This window comes from Acanthochromis polyacanthus, chromosome 4 (assembly GCF_021347895.1).
Source record: "Acanthochromis polyacanthus isolate Apoly-LR-REF ecotype Palm Island chromosome 4, KAUST_Apoly_ChrSc, whole genome shotgun sequence".
Classification (NCBI taxonomy): Eukaryota; Metazoa; Chordata; class Actinopteri; family Pomacentridae; genus Acanthochromis; species Acanthochromis polyacanthus.
The window spans coordinates 17,638,814-17,653,479 of record NC_067116.1 but is presented as its reverse complement, the minus strand read 5'-3'; the positions used below and the strand labels follow the sequence as shown (position 1 = coordinate 17,653,479).

Below are 14,666 nucleotides of genomic sequence, written 5' to 3'. Positions count from 1 at the left end.
AGAAACGCACCCAAGCATGCAGACAGATATTTGCACGCACGCACGCACGCACACACACACACACACACACACACACACACACACACACACACACACACACACACACACACACACACACACACACACACACACACACACACACACACACACACACACACACAAGTAATCCACAGGGTGTAAGGAGAGCCTGACTACAAGCGCTCTGGGCATGTCTCAGTTTCTCCAGTGGGTTATAATCACTGTGCTCAGAAGAGGGAATCCTGTGAGACTCAGCTCAGCTGTTGAGGAACACTGCTGTCCTGCAAAATCAATTTCATTAATTGTCCCGTGTCTTTTTTCCATCAAGCTCAATCTTATAATTTTTTGCAGCTTCACAATGGTGTGCCTTGTTTGCCAAGTGTTCTTTGAAAAAGAGATTATAATTCCAAGAAACTTCCCGATGAAATGAATTCCTCTATTAATTCATTAAAGGGATCTACATAACAAAAAAGCATGTCTTCCTCATTTGTCCATAACAACGTTAAGTGTAAGTTGTCCAGGGTTTATAAATATGGCACCACTGTAAAACTAGAGAAGCAGCTCCTCTGAAAACTGTTGACAGCAAAGTATCCTGAGCATCCAGGACACTGTCTGTCAATTTTATCTTTAACTGCAGTAAAATTGAGTGGCTGCAAAACACATTTGGACTAAATGTTAAGCATTAGATGTAAAGAATCTTCTCCCTACTCCATGAGTGCAAACCATTACACCTGACCAAATGAAGACTTTAACATTATTTATCACTTTGTATTGCCAAAAATTGCTTTCTTTTCAGCAGTTTTTCAGTGTCATGAGCAGCAAAATAAAAATCCTATTTACCATTGCTGAGGTGAGATGGCTGCAGTGTTTTCAGAATAGCCATCACAAGCACATTAAATTATTTGCATGGCTGGATATCTCCTGGGGTTAATGAAAAAATATCCTTTTTTTGCAGTTTGAGTGAATCGATTTTTTTAATCATAGCGTTTGAACCTGCAAAATTTCAAGTTAATGCAGCAAATTCTACACTTGTCCCCTTGCTGCTGTTTCAGGTTTGCTCAGCCCTTCTTTGTGTTTGGCTGTTTGGCATTAATTTTACCCATGGATGGTTTAGCTATCCATTGGGCATAAATAGCAGCTGAAACCGAGCCTGAGTGTATTCAGAAGAAGCGAGTGGAGGGGAGAGGGGGGTGTCTGCTGGGTTTCATCAACTCTACAATTCTCATAGTCTCCACCCTACATGAGCAGCACACATGCACACATCCATGCACGTAAACACATACAAACACAAGGTCTCTCTCGCACACACATGCTCACACAGACTAGTGAATAGCGTTGAGAGACAAGTGGACAAGCAGAGTATTCTTCCTTCTATTCAGAGCAGCCCGTTAGAGACCGGCTGTTGCCCACGGCAACAACACTTTGCTGCGGATACGTACTGAATGTAAACATTCTTCGTCCCTCGCTCTCTCATTGGTCAAGAACAAAACCTGATTATCGCAGCGACAGAGACAGACAGACAGAGAAAGAGAGTGGAGAGTTGTAACAAAGTTTTCCGCTGCTCCCTCTGAGAGTTTGCTCTCTCAAAGACTCAATCGAACATCAGTTGTTTGTTTGGCTAGCCACTGTGGCGCCTCACAAAATAAACTGGCCTCACACCACCACCCTGACACAAACTAGCTATTTCATGATGAACACACAAAGTGAGAATGACAGAGGGGCTACAGGCTCTTCACAAAACTGTTAAAACATCAAAATCACGACTGGTATTAAAGTCACTCTGACTTTGACTGACAGAGAAAACGCATTATCACAACACAGCTGAACAGAAACAAGAAGTAATATATTATCTTCATTACCTATTCATTTTGGTTTACATTATAAGAATTTTCCTGATTCTTCTAAACATTTAATCTTATAAAATGCCCAAAAAAATATTTTAATATTTAAATGTAAAAATATTTTTATTCAAAAATGAAGAAGGAACTTTCATTTATATTTGTCAGAGCCCAGGTGATGTCTACATATGAAAGGCAAACAGCCCCAAGAAATATTAAAGTTTTACAAAAAAGACAGAGGCCTCTCATTTTTAGATTTGCTGAGCTGCTTATGGGATGTTTTTTAATTATCCGACATGTTTTTCTCTTGTATTAGAGGTGTGGTTTGTATTAAAGAGTCTTCATTTTAAATGTTGGGGGTTAGGTGTTCTTTGGGGTGAAGGGAATAATGTTTCAAACAGCCCTCCGGCACATTGTTACAAAGCAAAGCCGTATTAAGGAGGGAGTAGCTGTAACTCCACAACCAATCACATTCCCCACATACTATACAAGGAAGTCCTGAGTCCCAGCATCACTGTACTGAATGACAATTTTCAATAACATGGAGAAAGCTAGAAAACTGTGGATACTGGAACAATCATAAATGTACTTCAAAATGGTTTACATTCAGTGGATAAAATACTATGATTTTAAGTAGGCAACATTTAGCAACATTTAACATAATATATAATAAAGATTTACATCGATAATAAATGACCTAAATAATACATTTATTTAAGACCTCCCCAGTACAATATATAAATCTAATCAGCATGTGGCTCACTTAGATTAATGTAGTCAGTAGAGATTTATTCTAATGACACAGTGTTGTATGTACTTATGACTGTGACAGATACTGTTTTGTAACTTTCTGTATAATATTAAAAGTTGTTAGAATGAAGTTTTAAGATTAATGCCTTCATATAGAATAAATGAAATGTGATTGTTTGTGACATTACAAATGCTCCCTATTTCTGATGGCTTCTTTGTGCAACAAACCATGTGGCTGATGAAGGTGTAGCACTGAAATGTGGCAAATAAATGTGCTTTTGCAAGGAGTCTGTTTCAATTTTTTATATAGATGTATTTGTCACTCTTCTGTTAACCTGACTCTTGAAATAGATGTTTCTTTGTCTTGTGTCAAGAGGAAAAATCAGTAGAGAAAAACAGAAAGAAAAAAAAATCTCCAAACCATAGTACTATGGTGCACTATGCTCTCCACTATGCATGGGCATCTCTTCAAAATCCAGTTAGAACAGGTCAATATAATAAAGACATTTTAATCTAAAGAGTGATGTAATTTAGCGAGATACTTTTCCCTCACTTTTTGTCTTTGGTTTCTCTTCACTGATGTACAAAATGAAACAATGCAAGTACGACATTCTCGAATCCACAGCCCTCTCTATTTCCCTCCCTTACCATGGTAAGCCTTGGTGTGTCCAGCAATTAGGTACTTGAGTTCAAAGCTGTACGATCGCATCTTCTGCTGCGTCTCACTGCGAACAGCTGCCATGTAGCTGTCCTCCATCTTACTGGTACAGCAGCTAGGCCCAGGGTGGACACATACTCGCAGAGAATCATCTAAAAAACAGAGGAAATAACTGATTGTTATTGTTTACATAAACTTTGCAAAGTCTGAGAAATGTCAAACATCAATCATATCTTCTTGGATAGAAAAAGATTTTTTTTCTTTAGGGCTCAAATACTGGTAACAGCTACTACTACTACTGATTCCAAAGATGATGTAATTCTGAAGAAATCCATTTTCCCTTACATTTTACCACCACCGCTAACTGGACTCATTGTTATTTGGCAATTCAATGTGGATCTGTAATCTAAAAGCAGGTGACCCAGAAGACTTTATGACCTCACACAATTAATTGTACAGTGAGCCTGTTGGGACCTAAGTGTGTGTGTGTGTGTGTGTGTGTGTGTGTGTGTGTGTGTGTGGTATGGAGCAGTCTGACTTTGGTAGACTACTGTAAGCCAAGCTGTCAAGCAGCTGACTGAGATCAAGGGGGAGAAAGAGATGAGAGGAATGAACTGTAAAGTTATGTGAGCCACACACAGTCACACATACACAAGCACACACATGCACACACATACACACACACATACACACACACACACACACACACACACACACACACACACACACACGCACACGCACACGCACACACACACAAACACACCAGGCCTGTGTCAAACTTTGGACTATTCATATTAGCACTAGCTGACAATGGACTTCATTGCTGGGATAGTTACGATGTATTGGTAAAGGCATATTGCATTCCACGCATGCGTTAAGAGCAGCAGGTTAGTGGGAAACAGCAGAGACTGAGATCATCTCAAAGCTCAATTTTTGCAACAAGGTTTAAGTCTGCAAACAGCAGCTTAAAATTTAACTGACTCAGCAAGAATTAGAACTGTGTGGCCTCTCTTCTTGTGTCAAAAGTATGCATTAGTAAAATAAAATAATAAAAAAAATTGCACTACAAGATCTACTTGCTGTTATTTTCTCAGAGATTTCAGCTGCATCACATGGCCTCCATCAGCAGATGGAGTTTGACAGATCAAATAATGCACATTTGGAATGTCATTCACATGGTAACAGGTGGTCGACCAGGCTCAAACCTTTGGAAATTTTCCAGCAAGTGTACTTCATACCAGGATTTTCTTCCTTCTAAATGTGCTTTTTTCCAAATTCACTGATGAATCATTAAGACATTTTTGGAGACGTGTCACAAATATTCCAGAGAAACCACTTTGTTTTTGAGGATTCAATTTACAGAAGCCAAGATCAATTACATCCCAGAGTTTGGCGCCTTCATCCAATCAGCTGTGGGTAAATGAGTGGATGTCTTAATCAGCGAGAGAAGATTCTTAAAATCGCACATTCCTCAAACTAAGTGATTCATGGCTGTTGAAGACCAGAACAACAGGCTCTGTTGTGCAGATATGTTGTGTATAGATGTGCATTGATTCTGGTCTGGTAATTATCTATAATTAGCAAACACCACTGCCAAAAATCTCTGTTAGCAATCACAAGCAAAAGGCACAAAGCTAGTCACTGATCTAAAACCAGTAACACTGTAGAACTATTGGTGCATTCTTTGCTTACTTGAAACTCCTGCATAGCCAGCATGCTAAAGTAACATATTTTCAATTCTACAGTGATGTCTGTCAGAGATTATTCACATGTCTGAATGTTGTGCATCTGTGTATGTTATAATTGACACAAGGAGCACTGTAAAGTTATGCGAAGGTTGAAAAACGAAAAGCTAAACTTGAGTCAAGATCTCTATCATCCACTCCACCTCTTCATAAGGAGCACATTTCTCTTAGGGTGCAGTTTTGATCGAAAGGATGATCTGTCATTAACATTTAAGACGTACACTTCCAGCTCAGTCATAAAGTAAAAAGAGACTCTCATAAGCCAGACAAAATCTCCAATGGGCCTTTAGATTTAGCAAACACGATAATTAACGCTGCCATGTGCAGCCAAGTATGCTTTCAGGAGCTCTATATAGGTCTTCCAGACTATTTTGGTTAATTTTCAGCAGAAATAGCCTCTCTCCCCTTAAAGGGTTCGCCCTTAATGCAGTACAGAGATGATCCTCTCTGTGGAATTGAGCCCTACATTTACAAGGCTACTGATCTAAAACCTGTGAGTGCTGCAAGTACATCTGACAGAACTCAGAGCAAGAGAGACACTGAGCAGAAGTTTAAACAATGCTCTTGTGGTTAGTGGTGATTTTATGTGGAACTGCAAGCCATGCGTTCATAAACATCACAGGCATAAAAATCTATAGGTAAAATGCACTTAACAAATTAAAAAGGAAAAGCTGTCATTGTGCATTAGAATAGCGCCATCATCAAGATTACTACAGTCTTGGTTTATTATTACAAATACATAAATAGACAAAAAATGTATATGCTTTTAATATCGCAACTTATCATATGCTTTGTCTTTGATAAATGTCAGATAAATACTGGAGTAAAATGCACGATATCTGTCTTTAAAATATAACAAAGTATAAATTAGCACAAAGTAAAAAATCTCAAGTAAAGTCTGACTATATGAAAAGTACACTCGAGTTCAGTGCTTTTTCAGTCGCTTCCCACTTCCGTGTGTTCCGTGTTAGTTGTGAGAATAATTCATATAACATCCTCCGACACAGAGCAAACATTTGCAGAGAGACTGACTGACCTGTCCCCGGTCTGTCTGGCACCAGCTCCACCGGGCCTATTTGGCGCATCATGTAAGCTGTCTTCACCTCATGACAGCTGTCTGCATCGGCTGATCCACAGCCAGTCTCCGGCACAAAAACAACATACAGCAAAATTACCCAAAACAAGTCCATGTTTTGTAAGGCTGCGCGGAACATCGCAACATGTCAGTAGGCAGATAAAGAGTCTGGACGGTTAATGTGAAATCCTAAAAAAAAAAAAAAAAAAAAAAGTCCCACCGAGCAGTGTGACTGAAAACTTCATCTGCAGCCGCTAAGTCTGAGAGGAGCCCGCCGAGCCTCAGAGCCCTCCTCTCTGTCCCTCTCTCTCCCCCCCCCACTGTGCCTCAATTACTTAATTGACATGTGCACTCAAAATAAAAATACCTTCAAAATACCACTTCCTTTGATCATGCGGCTGCCAGAACGCAATTGTGGCAAAAGTCTGCTATAAGTTGACAACAAAGCATGGAATAACTATCACAACAACCGCAGAGAATAAAGGCAATTTACATGCAGTTCACCAAGTTACAGGGTCATAAGCCAGATGCTTGTTTTCTATGACGTTATATCTCACATAAATAGTGCACAACAGATGCTTCTGCAAATAAGATGATCCAATAAAGTTGACTGATGGAGTGAAGTGGAATCAGAGGAAACTACGGCTGAAACGTGGAACATGGGCGCCACCTGCTGACCCCTTCCCCTCATAAGAAAGTTGTTTTGTGCAGTAGCTGTAGTTTTAATGTAATGTACACACCTATATGTGATAATCGGGACTTAATGATGTGATGTGTTGCATGCTGAATGCTAAATACGTGAATAATACAAGAGTATTGCACCTAACTATACTTCCAATGCTCCACTGGCCCCAGTGTATATGAGCTTTAAGCAAGTTAATGAACAATATAAAATAAAATAAAAAGAATACCAGCTCTTCTTATTTCCAAATGTCCATAATAGTTTAGACTACAAAAAAAATCTACTGAGTGACAGAAACTTTTTTTTCTAAAAATTTTTCTCCAGTTTCAGAACAAGATGGCTACTGGAGAAAAACACCTGACTTCATGAAAAACCTTGTGTATTAATTATTTTCGAGTTCAGTTCAGTAGAACAGTATTTAATGAGCCTGGAAGTAATTCCAAAACACAGGTAAGGTGTTTTTAAACGACTCTTGGGTGTTTCAGAAAGGTTGTTGTTAATTTAATACTAGAAAATCATATGATTAGCTCTGTAGACCAAATGTGTGCTAACATATGAAGCGCATAAACTAGCTTGTTGTAGCTTAGCAGTTAAGCTAGCCTGCACCCTGTTTAATTTAACCAGTTTTTTGACAAACATAAAATAAAACAATAATAATAATAATATTTTTTAAATAGCACTGCAAGTACTACGTGGTCGAATAATGTTAATGTTGGGTGTTTCTGACTTACCTTGACCACATGAAACGAGTTGCTAGCAAGACAACGGCCACAACAAACTGTAAACGGCCGTTGAAACTTGCCAACTAAGGACAATGTTACAGTTTATTTCAGGTAACTTTGGTTGCTGTCTGTAACGAGTTGAATAGCAGGTGAGACATTTTGTTTTCACTTGTACTGTAGTCTGTTAATTAGGACAGAGAACCTTTATGTGGTGAAAAAACGTGTGCCCCGTGTGAGGATCGAACTCACGACCTTCAGATTATGAGACTGACGCGCTGCCTAACTGCGCCAACGAGGCTGCTAAACCAACAATGTAGAACCATACACAACAGTGTATTTAGCTAGCCCGTGCTTAGTTTAGAAGAGATATTTGGTTCAATATGGGAAGGCGTGGTCGAAGATAAACGAAAGGTGGGGACACTTTCTTCACCTCACTCTGTGTTTACAGATGCTAGGAGAGAGACAGGTTTCACCTCCATCTGTCCTGTTTCTGTTTCTGTTTTCAGTGGAGTCATTTGCTTTTATCTCGGCTGAACCTCAAAAAACTGTCGTCGGTTATTTTATTTTTTCAGCAAAAATGTATATCTTATTCGGACAAATGGTGGTATACACTTACAGTCTTATCAAGCTATCACATTTAAACTTTACTCTCAGTGATAAAATAGCCAAATGGAGTTGTTGTATTCATGACCTGTGGGTAATTTCACTGATATTTGGGTGTTTTTAGGTATAGTTACATATGAAGCACGGTGAGCGGTGTATTAGTCAAAACGGCAATCCGAGGAAATATCCTCGTAGTATTTCAGACATTTGTGAGCATATATAGCAAAATCACACTGATGCTGTGCTGATGTTTGACTCAGTGTTGTTGTATCGCCTGTGCTGCTGTGAATGTTTGGTTTGTCCCACGACCCTAAAACGCACCATGATACTTGCTGCGGCCCCTTTAACTCCAATCTCCCGCGTTCCAAGTTAGGCGGAAACAGAAAGCCTTCTTTTCTCTATTTAAGCGCGCCAACAAAGACTGTCCCAGGAGGTCTCGCTGCACTTCATTCACTGCATAGAAGCCCGTCGGTTTTCCTTCTGTTCACCGTCTGTACTGTCCTTCTGAAACCATGCCAGAGGAAACGTCCGCCGCGTCGAGCTCTGGGAGGTAAGAACCGCTTGTAATTTCTCTCTGTAGTCACAATAAACGTAGCAGGGGAAACACGGCTAGCTAGCCTTTAGCTAGGTGACGCGGCTAACGCTGGCGACCTTGTGTGTTAAGAGTGTGTTGAAATGTGTTTTTTGGTATGTACACGTACAGCTAGTGACACTCACTTTAAAGTAATCAGATGGCTGATGGCACCTTGTAGTGTCTGTAAACGGTGCCAACATCACTGTCACCCCCACTGGCAAGCTAGTTGGCTAACAACCACACGGTGCTAACAACAATAAGGCGTCGCTGATGTCTTCGGACATGAAACTCTTTGAATGAGCCGTAAAAGTTAAGTGTGTCGACTGTGGTTGCACTTCGGAATGAGGTGAAACTTGCTTTGACTGATCTCAGTTTAAACTCTTGCAGTGTGGAGGAGAAGCCCTGCTCATCATCATCGGCAGCTGCTGCAGACAGGTTAGTGTCCACAGCGTTACAGCAAACTCTTCTGCAGGCGTTGATTAATTCAGCATCGACCCAGTATAACTCGCATGTGTATTTTCCCCTTGCAGCTCAGTTGACGTCATGGAGGAGGCAAAGAAACTGATTGGCACAGGGAACAGGCATCTGGTGATGGGAGATGTTGTTTCTGCTGTCAGTGTCTTCCAGGACGCCTGTGGCATGCTGTGAGTACTGATGAAGAAGGCGCCATTAGTGATTCAACGTGGGACAAGTGCATTCGTTATTTTAAGACAAAGGATTACATGTATTAAAAAAAGAAAAACATACTTAGTGACACTGACTAATTTTATATATATTTTTTTCTACTTGCTCTATCAGTCTGGATAAATGAGAAATGGAAAGTGAAAGTTGATGTACAATATGTTTTGTTTGAAATAATTAAGTTTGTCTTCAGCCCAGTAAAGACTTTTGCAGTAGTGTAATGTTGTTCATGTATGTGATCATCAAAACTTTCTACACCTAATACTTGTTTTGTCTTAATGGCAGGGCTGAGAGATATGGGGACACTGCAGATGAGTGCGGTGAGGCTTTATTCCTGTGTGGGAAGTCCCTACTGGAGCTTGCCAGGTTTGTACAGTGTTTTTTTTCCCCTGTAGAGAAGAGTTGTTACTGCCCCACCCCAAGGAGGGTTTACCCAGAGACAAGATTTTTATAAATTGATATTTTTGTTCATGAAGTGGCCAGAATTAACAGGAAAATGCACAGATTCATTGCCTTTATACTGTGTGCAGACTGATCATGCTTACTGTTGTGTGTAATCATTCCCCAAAGACCCATTCTGAGCCAGGAAAAGGCAGATTCTTATTTTAATATATAGCACTTCTGTAAGGTTCATGCTGAGTTAACTACTGCTTTGTCACCTATGCGTCATTTATCTGTTGTTTGGTAAGTTCCTGTTCTGTACAAGGCAAAGGGCTGAGCTCACCAGTTAATCTGCATTCAGAGTGACAATTTAGGGACATTGCTCTGTTTTCCTTCAGTTGTAAGCAGTAATTGAATTTTTGATGACGTCATGGCTTTTTGTCTTTTGGTCAGGATGGAGAACAGTGTCCTTGGCAATGCCCTAGAGGGAGTCCCAGAAGAATCAGAAGAAGAGGAGCAGCCCAGCAACTCTAATATTGAAAGCGCCAACAACCTTGATGGTCAGTGCATTGAAGTGTTTAAAGTTTTGCCTTATTTTAGTATTTAAAAGGGACAAATCCCAAGTTTGTCAGAAGTCTTTATCAAATCCTTGTATACACACAGTCAAAGGTCAAGCAAATTACCTTTTTAGATCATGGCTCACTACATTAATGTAAATTAATTTACATTACAGTCAATGTAAGTTACCTGGGTTGTTAGCAATTGAAAGACCAATTCTCATGTGCCACTGGTGCAGACAAAACTAGAGATGACCTACGGAAGCAGGTGTATGATGCAATGGCAGAGGAGGAAAAGACTAAGGATGTGAAGAGCGACACAGAGGTGAAAAAGGAAAATGATGAGAAGTCACCTGTGAAGCAAAATGTGACTGCATCAGAAGATGCCTCAAGTTCTCTTGTGAATGTGGAAGATAATTCAGTCGAGGAAGCTAAAGTAAATCAAGTTGAGAAGAACCCAGATGCTTCTGTCAATGACGTGGAGGAAGCATCCCCAGAAAAAGGAACAGAAAAGAAGACTGATGCCTTAGAAGAGCAGAATGGCAAGGTGGTCGAGGCAGAGCCAGAGGATGGAGAAGAGGAAGTTTTGGAGAAGGAACAGGACGAGGAGAAACCTGAGGGTAGTAGATATTTAGATACAGAGCACCATTGGTGTGGATGTGTTGAGCACATACTTGGAATTTTTTTATTTACAGTAGTTCACATTAGCAGGTGTCATAAAAGGTGAAGGGGAAAAATAGTGTAGCATGTGTAAATTGCATTTCTGAGGAAACTAATTGCCCATTTGAGTGCACCTGTCTTCAGTTTCTATTTAAGTCCCAAAATACTAAAGATTATCTGGCCTTAAATTTTTTCTTTTGCTTCGACAGATGATGATGATGATGATGATGATGACGATGATGATGAAGAGAAAAACGGACAAGATAAGGTCAGTTCCCATATTTGATGGTTTTTGACTTAGTTTTGACATTGAGGATTTCTGACAGCTTTCCCACCTTTCAGGAAGAAGATGATGTTGGGAATTTACAGTTGGCCTGGGAGATGCTAGAGGTCGCCAAAGTCATTTATAAAAGGTACGGGCAACATTACAGCATGAAGTTGATCCATTAAAGTTCAGCACATAATTATGTTATTCTTGTTTTGCTTCATCTGTGCAGAAAGGAAAGCAAGGATGACCAGCTGATGGCCGCCCAAGTGTATCTGAAACTTGGAGAAGTCAGTGCTGAGTCGGGTATGTCGCTCCCATGCAGAAGACTGAAGTTCCAGGATTGGACTTGTGTCAGTTTCTTCACTGTCCAAATCTGATTGCCTTGCTTTCACCTCAGGTAACTATCCTCAGGCACTAGAGGACTTCCAGGAGTGTCTCACCCTGCAGCTGAAGCACTTGCCTTCCCACAGTCGTCTGCTCGCTGAGACCCACTACCATGTTGCTACAACACTTTGCTACATGGATCAGTACAGTCAGGCCATCCAGCACTACAACAGCTCCATAGAAGTCATCGAGACCCGTCTGGGTAAGACTACACTTTTTTTTTCTTTTTTTTTTTTTTGTGAGAATCAGCCTTGTCAGAATTTTGACCTCATTGTACATACACTACCAGTCAGACATTTAGACACACTTTCTCATTCAATGCTTTTTATTTATTTGTATTATTTTCAACAATGTAGATTAATACTGAAGATTAACACTTTTTTGTTTACAGCATAATTCCATGTGTTCTTTTAAAGTTTTGATGTCTTCAGTATTGATCCACAATGTAGAAAATAATTAAATAAAATCAATGAATGAGGAGGTGTGTCCAAATGTTTGACTGGTGGTGTATATTTATGAATGCTGAATCATTTGTAATTGAAAATTCTGGGAGTGGTTGGAAGAGTGACATCACCCACTCAGAACTTGTACACAAAAACTGTTATGCAGGTTATCCTTCCATATCATGCATTTCTTGTCTTAATCTGATTGTTGTCTGTGTGTAGCCATGCTGCAGAAGGTGATAGATGCAGCAGAAGGAGCAGATGGTGCAGCAGAGGAGAAAAATGAGATGGAAGAACTGAAACTGCTTCTGCCTGATATCAGGGAAAAGGTGGAGGATGCCAAGGAAAGCCAGAGAACAGCCAGTGCTGCCTCACAGGCCATCCAGCAGACACTAGTGGGTACACGTGACAGCAGCGTCTAGGGATTAAACTATTTGTTTGTGAAATATTCTAAGTGTCTGCCTGTAGAGGGAGAGAAGTAGCAAAGTGATGCAACCCTAACTTGTGTGTAACCCACTCGACTTTTGCAGGGTGGCGCTTCAACTTCATCAGCATTTCCCTGTGAGAATGGTGGACCTTCATCATCAGCGGCAGCATTTGCAACCACCAGCCAGGTAATGGCACTGCAAGATGGCTGTGGCTATTAATAAAGCCCTATTTACTGTTGACTTGAAAGCACCAACAGAAGATGTAACTCTTTGTGTTTCAGATTCCAGTGAAAACATCTGACAGTGCTTCATCTTCCAAGGCTGTCTCTGACATATCTCACCTGGTCAGGAAAAAGGTGAGGCCCACTAACCTGTAGTCACTCGCCATCAGTTGTGCATTTTTTGGTTACTTGTTTCATACTTCTTGGGCCAAAGTCCAGTTTTTCTTTGTTATACTGGGCTGAAGTCATTAAAGTAATTACTGAAGGAAAAACCTTCAGTTGGTTCCATACAGGAGCTGTAATTGCCTGTACATTGAAGTTGGCCTTGTGTGGCTTGCTTTGTGTTGTACGGTCTGCGTGGTTGCCTGCTGTGGTTGTAGGAGCTCATTGACTTTCCTGCAAATGTCATTCTTTAGCTTGTGTATTGTGACTTTTGTGTGACCTATGCAGTGATTGAAGTGCTGTTGAATTGGATTTTGTGCATGTGTGTCGGTGCTTGTGTTGTGGCAGGAATGCTAGAAATTAAGCTTTGGTTATGGGCTGATTTGTGTGCATGATTCATTATATTGTTTTTTTTTTTTGACATTGTAGGCCACAGCTCCTGATGTCAAATTTAGTCTTCGTCGCTTCTTTCTTAATATCACCCCGAAAGGTCTTTTGCATTGAATGCAGTTGTGTACAACAGGCCTCAGTCTTCTTTTCCTCCCCTTTTTGTCCTGGTTTTATGTTTCTACACAGAGGAAACCAGAGGAGGAGGAGAGCCCAGTAAAGGACACTGATGCTAAACAAGCGAAACAGGAAGCCACAGTTAATGGCAGCGGGGACTCTAGTGCCAGCAACGGCAATGGAGTCCAGGAGGGACAATCACAGGAGGCGAGTGATAGGCTCATGTCTTACTTACTGATATATCCACAGGACTCTCTGAAATATGTTTGTGCTGTGATATCGTAGGGAGACAGGGTAACTACTGCTGCTTGCAAGCGGATCTCCAGTCAAGTAAAATATTTAGTTTTTTTGCTTCATGTTAGTGACTATACATGATAGGATACAATAAGCACATCTGAAGTAAGTGAATCTCTGAAAGTCTCATTAAAAATGAGGCTTTAATCTTCAGTTAGGATGAATTGTACAGTTGCTGACATGGGAGAAAATTGCTATGTGGGACCTTCTACCTAACTTAAGCTCCTGAAAAGAGGGTGCCTAGACTCTCTTCGTTTTGGAATAACGTCGGTAGGATTTACCAAGTTTCAGAGCACATTTTGTGCATCTTTCACTGCCACTGAAGTTGAATCTTGGTATAGTCAGACTTGACAAAACCATTTTTGTCTTGCATTTGCATTATAGATATGGTTCCTTTTTGTGTTCTCATGTTTAGAGAAGGAATCATGTGGCAAGTATCTTCTTGAAACCACTCAAGAAGTGGTTTCGTTGGTTGGATAAAATGGCAATAGAAAAACCTGTAATCCAACTGCTAAATGGATGTTTGTGTAAATTGCACGCTCTCGCGAGTCCATATTACATATACGTCGAGTCCTTTCTGATGTCATGTTACTTTTTTGCTTTTCTCTTCCAGCCTGCCGCAGAGTCAGCCTCCGTCCAGTCCTCGGCGTGACGTTCTTCGTCTTTTCTGATCTTTAAAACCAGCACAGCATGCCTGTCCAGTTCCTCTCCACGTTTCAACACTTGTTTCTGTAAATAAGATCCATTTTCATAGATTTGTCTGTCAAGTTTTGTATACTTGTAGTAAAAAAATAAAGAATTTGCAGATCAAGTTTTGTGTTATTTTCTTCAGTCTTTTTGGGTGGACTCACACAGTTGAGTGGAGAAACGCTAAATGCTGATGACAGGTTTTAAATATATAATGCACCGATAGTTGATATTTTATTCAAACACCTTTTGACGCACAAGGTACAATCTTAAGTTGGATTATTTGCAAGTATTCATTTTTATAGAGTGAAGTTTTGTTTTTTATTGCTAC

General features: G+C 40.3%; 2 protein-coding genes and 1 non-coding gene across 7 annotated transcripts in view; 1 reads left to right on the top strand and 2 right to left on the bottom strand.

Annotated features, from left to right (window-relative positions):
* LOC110961574 (glypican-5-like) overlaps positions 1-6,305 on the bottom strand; it is a 70,212-nt gene extending 63,907 nt beyond the window's left edge. The window contains exons 1-2 of one of the 2 annotated variants that reach the window (XM_022209252.2): positions 6,046-6,305; positions 3,255-3,416 (exon numbers count right to left, since the gene is read on the bottom strand). In XM_022209252.2, the coding sequence (XP_022064944.2) occupies positions 3,255-3,416; positions 6,046-6,223 (340 nt within the window). In that variant the 5' untranslated portion in view covers positions 6,224-6,305. The remainder of the gene's footprint in view (positions 1-3,254; positions 3,417-6,045) is intronic. The other variant, XM_022209251.2, reaches the window with a different exon arrangement.
* Positions 6,306-7,712: 1,407 nt separating this feature from the next.
* On the bottom strand, positions 7,713-7,786 carry trnam-cau (transfer RNA methionine (anticodon CAU)). Its single transcript has one exon. It is a non-coding gene; the product is annotated as a tRNA-Met (tRNA).
* Positions 7,787-8,433: 647 nt separating this feature from the next.
* Positions 8,434-14,459, top strand: nasp (nuclear autoantigenic sperm protein (histone-binding)). Of its 4 annotated transcripts, none has more exons than XM_022209249.2 (14): positions 8,437-8,641; positions 9,053-9,100; positions 9,196-9,309; positions 9,632-9,712; positions 10,181-10,287; positions 11,160-11,212; positions 11,287-11,357; positions 11,442-11,515; positions 11,610-11,798; positions 12,262-12,434; positions 12,570-12,653; positions 12,749-12,823; positions 13,427-13,561; positions 14,262-14,459. In XM_022209249.2, exons 1-14 carry the CDS (start codon positions 8,604-8,606, stop codon positions 14,298-14,300), a joined length of 1,281 nt encoding a protein of 426 aa, XP_022064941.1. In that variant the 5' UTR covers positions 8,437-8,603; the 3' UTR covers positions 14,301-14,459. The 4 variants fall into 4 exon arrangements, with proteins under 4 accessions (XP_051802935.1, XP_022064941.1, XP_051802934.1 ...); XM_051946974.1 differs by having other exon boundaries at positions 11,157-11,212; XM_022209248.2 differs by having other exon boundaries at positions 11,154-11,212.
* Positions 14,460-14,666: the final 207 nt, after the last annotated feature.

Excerpts from the sequence above, each read along its gene's own strand:
- nasp (XM_022209248.2), top strand. The coding sequence starts at position 8,604 with ATGCCAGAGGAAACGTCCGCCGCGTCGAGCTCTGGGAG. Across the intron at positions 9,310-9,631 it reads CAGGACGCCTGTGGCATGCT|GGCTGAGAGATATGGGGACA; the intron begins GTGAGTACTGAT and ends TCTTAATGGCAG. Across the intron at positions 12,824-13,426 it reads CTCACCTGGTCAGGAAAAAG|AGGAAACCAGAGGAGGAGGA; the intron begins GTGAGGCCCACT and ends GTTTCTACACAG.